General features: G+C 58.5%; 1 protein-coding gene across 1 annotated transcript; it reads left to right on the top strand.

The window, feature by feature from the left end:
* The first annotated feature begins 882 nt into the window (after positions 1-882).
* On the top strand, positions 883-4,717 carry IRX3 (iroquois homeobox 3). Its single transcript, XM_054170048.1, has 4 exons — positions 883-1,502; positions 2,055-3,153; positions 3,649-3,715; positions 4,345-4,717. Exons 1-4 carry the CDS (start codon positions 1,281-1,283, stop codon positions 4,397-4,399), a joined length of 1,443 nt encoding a protein of 480 aa, XP_054026023.1. The 5' UTR covers positions 883-1,280; the 3' UTR covers positions 4,400-4,717.
* Positions 4,718-5,782: the final 1,065 nt, after the last annotated feature.

The raw sequence follows: 5,782 nt of genomic DNA, 5'->3' as shown, positions 1-5,782 counted from the left end.
GTTAATGAGTTTAATTCCAGTGCCTGTCATTGTCCCTTTTTTCACACCACTTATTTACTAATGGCCCAGAGGGCTGCTCCCGTCTCTCCTTTGTTAAGATTTTAATTTGCCTTCTTTTCTGCCTTTGATGTAAAATTGTGACCTACAACTCTTTGAAGTCCCTTATTAGGAGGAAAATTAACTTAGCTTTTCCACTGTATCTGCCCACTGTTAGCCCAGACAAAATGTAGAGAACTCCTTGAAGATTCAGTACATCAGGAAAAAAAAAAAATAAAGGTGGCTCTGTAAATGAGTTTTTTTTCCCGAAAAAAAAATAAAAATCTAATAGACTTTTAAATCTATGTCAGGAGATGTGACCCTCGCCAGGGCCGGAGTGGGGAAAGGGAAGAAGGCAATATCTTAATAAAGAAAACAAAATTAGCACGGGCAAGGAAAAGCTGTAAATTTGAAAACCTGAAGGGGGGGGGGGGGGGGGGGAAGTGGGGGGAGGGGGGCACGGGTACTACGACACACTTTATTTTTATATGTCACAACTTTTTCCTGTCCTCTTTTGTGCCGCTCACAGCTGACACCCTGGCTTCCTATGCTCTGAGGGGGGAGTGGAGCACGAGAGAAATTATATCTAAATCTATCGCTATATAATTAGAATAGCATGAGGCAAGGTTAAACCTTTGTAAAACACACAACTGATTGGCGATCGCTAAAACGAGATTTGAAAGCAACTCAAATAAAAGATCGCGACGTCAGTAAACAGATTTAAAAAAAAAAAAAAAAAGAGGAGGAAAAAAAAGCAGCTAGTGACAAACCCGGGGAGAGCGAGCTCTGGGCATGAGAGAGAGAGGGAGGCAGAGGGAGAGAGAGAGAGAGAGAGAGAGAGAGAGAGAGAGAGACACTTAAAAGAAATAGGAGGGGCTTGTGAGAGACTAGAAATGTCAATCAGAGCCCAGAGTCCCAATAATCTCAGGCAATCTGTTAGGACCTGACCTGGGTCCACTCAGATCAATAGGAAAAGTGAGAGAAGAAAGAAGCTATCGGATCGTTTACGGCGGCGGCCGAGGACAGGAGGGAGCCCGCGGCCTCCGCGCACCCCTGGCTCCCCCCCTCCATGTCCGCCGGAGTTTGCGGGAAGCGCTGAAAGTGCGATCGGTCGGCGAGGGCGAGCGACCCAGCTCCCTCCTCCGCTCCCGGCCCTGCTACTTTCTCCCCTTTCTCTCCCTTCTTCCTCTCTTCTCCCCCCCCCCTCCTCCTCCTCCCCCCTCCCCTGCCCCCGCTCCCCCACCATGTCTTTCCCCCAGCTGGGCTACCAGTACATCAGGCCGATTTACCCGGCGGAGCGCCCGGGAAGCGGTGGCTCCCGCGGCGGCGCCGAGCTGGCCCCGTCCGGGACGCTCTCCAATGTGCTCTCCTCCATGTACGGCGCACCCTACGCCGCCGCCGCCGCTGCCCAGGGCTACGGAGCCTTCCTGCCCTACGCCGCCGAGCTGCCCATCTTCCCCCAACTGGTAAGAGGCACCCTCGGGGCTCACCGCTCCCTCCCCGAGACGACAGGGACGGGGCAGGCCGGGCGTGATTCGCGCTGGGGATCGGCCAGGGGGACCGCCGGGGAAGCCGTAGGGAGGGCTGTCAGGAAAGAGATAGGGCGTTATCGCTGTCCTGCCTCGGGAGAGCTGCCGGAGAGGGGCAGGGCTGAAGTGGCGACCCCGCGGGTTTCCCCCGCTCCGCCCGCAGGCTTTGAAGGCTGCGGTGAACGGCCCCGGCTGCCGGCGGCCCCGCCGCGCACACGCACACGCACCTAGGGAGCTATGTCCTGGTTCCCGGGCACGGGCAGAGGCGCAGTCAGAAGGACCGGGCTGCCGGGGCCGGAGTGTACCCGGGACGGCACGGCCGGGGCTGAGGAGGTCGGCCGCACGGGGAGGCAGCTCGGCCCAGCCACCGCTCTGGTGCCGAACTGGGGCTCTGCTCCTGGTAACGGTGGTGGGGCGGTGGGATGGAGGGGCCCCGGGCAGGGCCCGGCGCGCCGTTTCAGCCAGGCCGCCCCTTCCCTCTCGCTGCAGGGCGCCCAGTACGAGCTGAAGGAGAGCCCGGGGGTGCAGCACGCCGCCTTTCCCCATCACCACCCTGCCTTCTACCCCTACGGGCAGTACCAGTTCGGGGACCCGTCGCGGCCCAAGAACGCCACCCGGGAGAGCACCAGCACCCTCAAGGCCTGGCTCAACGAGCACCGGAAAAACCCCTACCCCACCAAGGGTGAGAAGATCATGCTGGCCATCATCACCAAAATGACCCTCACCCAGGTCTCCACCTGGTTCGCCAACGCGCGGCGGCGCCTCAAAAAGGAAAACAAAATGACCTGGGCCCCCCGCAGCAGGACGGACGAGGAGGGCAACTCCTACGGGAGCGACCACGAGGGGGAAGAGGACAAGAGGGAGGACGAGGAGGAGATCGACCTGGAGAACATTGACACTGAGAATATCGAGAGCAATAAGGACGAGCTGGAGGACGAGCTGCAGGACACCGACCTCCTGCACTCCGACTCCAAGACGGACTCGGAGGGCTCCGAGGGCTTCGAGGACCTGCCCGGCTCCGAGGAGCGTTACCTCAAAGCCGCCGAGAGCGAGCCGCACCACCTCCGCCACCACCACCTCCACCACCATCACCACCATCACCACAAGTGCGAGCTCCCCGCCGCCGCCCCTGCCGGCCTGGAGCCCCTCAAGCCGCCCCTCCAGCCACCACCACACCACCTCTCGTCTCCCTCCTCCGCCTCCTCCTCTGCCGCTTCCTCCCCGACGGACGGCGCTTTGGCCGGCACCGTGCCGAAGCCCAAGATCTGGTCGTTGGCTGAGACGGCCACCAGCCCGGACAACCCCCGCAAGTCTCCCGGCGGCGGCTCCCCGCCAGCGGCCGCTCCCCAGCAGCTGCCGCTTCCCCCCCCACCACCCCACAGACTCGTCTCCTCCTGCCCTCTGGGCAAGTTCCCCAACTGGACCAACCGCGCCTTCTCGGCCCACCACCACCACCACCCGGCCCCGCACCCGCTGGCCTTACTGAACACTCCCCACCTGCTGGGACTGGGGACCGGCCCCGCCACCCCCTCCGCCGCCTTCCCGCGGCCCGCGGACCAAGCGCAGAGCGCGGAGCCCGCCGGAGCAGGTGACCGCTGAGGGATGGGCCGGGCCAACAGCCGACGCGGGGGGCTCGCTGCGCGGAGCAGGAGGCCTCACAGCACCTTGTGCGTGGGGCAGATACGGGGGGCGCCAGTCCCGCGGGGTCCTTATAGTGCCCACGGCCCGACTCGGCTCGGCGCAGCCGTCGGGGCGCAGGTGGTGGCGAGAGGGCGGCCGTAGGGTGGGGGCCTCCTCTCCAGGTTAGTCTCAAAACCCGAGAATTACCTTCATCTGACGGAGATAATTTTTGTTGCTGTGGTTGTTGCTGCTCAGATGGTCTTTGTGGGAAGGACTCGGCCGTACGGCTTACTCCAGGGTTGGTTTATTTCCCTCCTGATGGTCACACTTGCAGCACAGCAGTCGCTTTGTCGTATTTGCAACTTGCGGAGAGATCTTAAGTCTAGAGGATTAATTCAGGGATGGGGGGAATAAACCCGGGGCTATAAAAGAACTTTCCCCCCCCACCCCTTTCTCTTTTTAGATCGATCTAGTGCCTTGGAAGTAGAGAAAAAGTTAATAAAGACAGCTTTCCAGCCAGTGCAGAGGCGGTAAGAGATTGCTTCCTCAGTCTCCTAAGGATATAATGGAGGGAGTTGTCAATGGTTAGCTTATTTTCTCCGCTTCTTTAGTTCCCTTTCCAGGGCATTTCTTGTTCTTCCTCAGCGTGCGTGTGGGTTATGCTGATTATACATGAATATTTTATTTTCTGTTCTGTCTTCTGGACTTTGCGAGCGGGCAGGCCGAGCTGCGGTCGGGGCGGCGGGGCCAGGAGGTTGCTGGGTTCGGGGCCGGGTCGGGCAGGAGCGCATCGGGACCTGCCGTTTCCTCCAGAGCCCCCCGGTCTGCCCCTAGCGCGATACGGCGGCAGTAGGAACACAACAAATTGAAACAAACCCCCAGCTAGTATGAAAAGTTCAGAGGCTGAGCCTTGTTGTCCTGAGCTCGGTCACTTAAATCAATCACTCCTTTGATTGACGGAAGCCGCGGGGATCGGGCCCGTGGTATTTTCGTAACTAAATAAATTTGCTCTAAGTCATGCTGAAAACTTTTTATATTTAGATTTTTTTTTTTAAAAAAATATCAACAACAACTAAACTAATACTAAAAATACTGTACTGGCCCGACTTGACGAGAAATCCTATTAATTTTTTTTTTTCTGTGTCATTTTTTTTTCCAGGCCCCAGAACCAGCTTGATGCCGCTATGGTTCTATCGGCGTTGTCATCATCATAGTTGATTTTTTTTTTTAAATTGTTGTTGTAATGATTGTAAAAAAAAAAAAAATATTAAAAAATCTCTGTATAGTTACAACCTGTAAGCATGTCCGTATATTAAAACTAAAAAGGAAAAAAAATACCCGCTTCTGTACTATCATCTGGATTAGGCGAGTTTGTGAGGTTTTTGGAAGTACAGTGAGAATTAGGTGTTTCAATTTTTTATTTTTTTTTTCCTGGTTGTTGTTTGGTTTTGTACATACAGTAAAAATGTACATATATGTGAACCAAAATGTACAAGAAAGTATATATTTTTGGCTAATAAATAAACTGTTGCCACTTTGACTACACTCTCTTTCCCCATCTCTTATTTTTCTCCCTCCCCTCCCTGTTACTGTTGGGACGGGACCGCGGCGGGATCGGCGCATCCTCGGGCGGAGCGCGGGTCGGCCGCGGGCCGGCGGTGCCGGGGCTGCCCGGAGGCGGAGCGGGCCTTTGCCACGGCCGGGCCGGGCGGCGGCGGGGCCGAACGCTGGAGCGGCAGCGCCCCCTGCAGGCGCCGCTGCTCCGTCCCGCTCTTCAGCTGTCGGTGGTGGCGGGGCGGCTGCAATGCAGGGAGTGGGGAGCGAGTCCGTGTGCGGCTCCAGGGGCAGCGCCCTGGCCCAGGAAAGCGGGTGACGGCGCCAGGGGTGTGTGTGCGTGTGTGAGCCCGGGGTCCGCCGGCAGCGGCTCGGCGGTGATCCATCGCCCCCAAGGACCTTATTACCGGGTGCTGTCTATTGATCCGCCCTCGCCCCCTTGGAGCGCGGTGGCAGCGCGGTTAATTGAACGGAAACTTCAGTGGTCGTCAGTGCCACAGCGGGTCGGGAAGAGAACTGCGTTATTTCCCCCTCCGCCCCTGCCGCGCATTCCGGGAGGGGGGAATTCGTGTTGAGGAGTTCCTTTCCCCGAGCCCGCCGTGTCACTGAGCAGGGAGCGGGCCGAGGGATGGCCGTGACCGCAGAGCTGTGCGAATCCGGCGGCGGAGCTGGAAGCACCTTCCCCTCCCGCTCCCGGGGGTTGGCATCGGGGTGTGGGGGAGTTACCGATCCAAAACACCGGACCCGCGAAGCAAGGGACAGCACAGGCAGCGAGCTCCCACTTGTCCACGCTCTTGACACCCGAGCGGTTCAGCCACGCACTAGCCCAAGGCGCTGCCGTCTTCACCTCCGCCGGCCTCGCCCCGAGAGCTGCGGCTTCTCCGCAGTGCCTGTAGCCGGGCCACGGCCCAGAGAACTTGTGGCTGCATTTCCTCCGCGAAGTGCTGAAAATCGGCCCGACCCAGAAAAAGTCCGACCACTTCCAGTGGAGGACAGGGGAAGGCGGCCCTGACCCCCTCCGGCCTCACAGTCAGATGAAAGCT

This window comes from Dryobates pubescens, chromosome 19 (assembly GCF_014839835.1).
Source record: "Dryobates pubescens isolate bDryPub1 chromosome 19, bDryPub1.pri, whole genome shotgun sequence".
NCBI lineage: Eukaryota > Metazoa > Chordata > Aves > Piciformes > Picidae > Dryobates > Dryobates pubescens.
This window is presented reverse-complemented; position numbering and strand designations above follow the sequence as displayed.

Coding starts and splice junctions, on each gene's coding strand:
- IRX3 (XM_054170048.1), top strand. CDS start 1,281: ATGTCTTTCCCCCAGCTGGGCTACCAGTACATCAGGCCGATTTACCCG. Junction 1,503..2,054: donor TGCCCATCTTCCCCCAACTG/GTAAGAGGCACC, acceptor CTCTCGCTGCAG/GGCGCCCAGTACGAGCTGAA. Junction 3,154..3,648: donor CGCGGAGCCCGCCGGAGCAG/GTGACCGCTGAG, acceptor TTCTCTTTTTAG/ATCGATCTAGTGCCTTGGAA.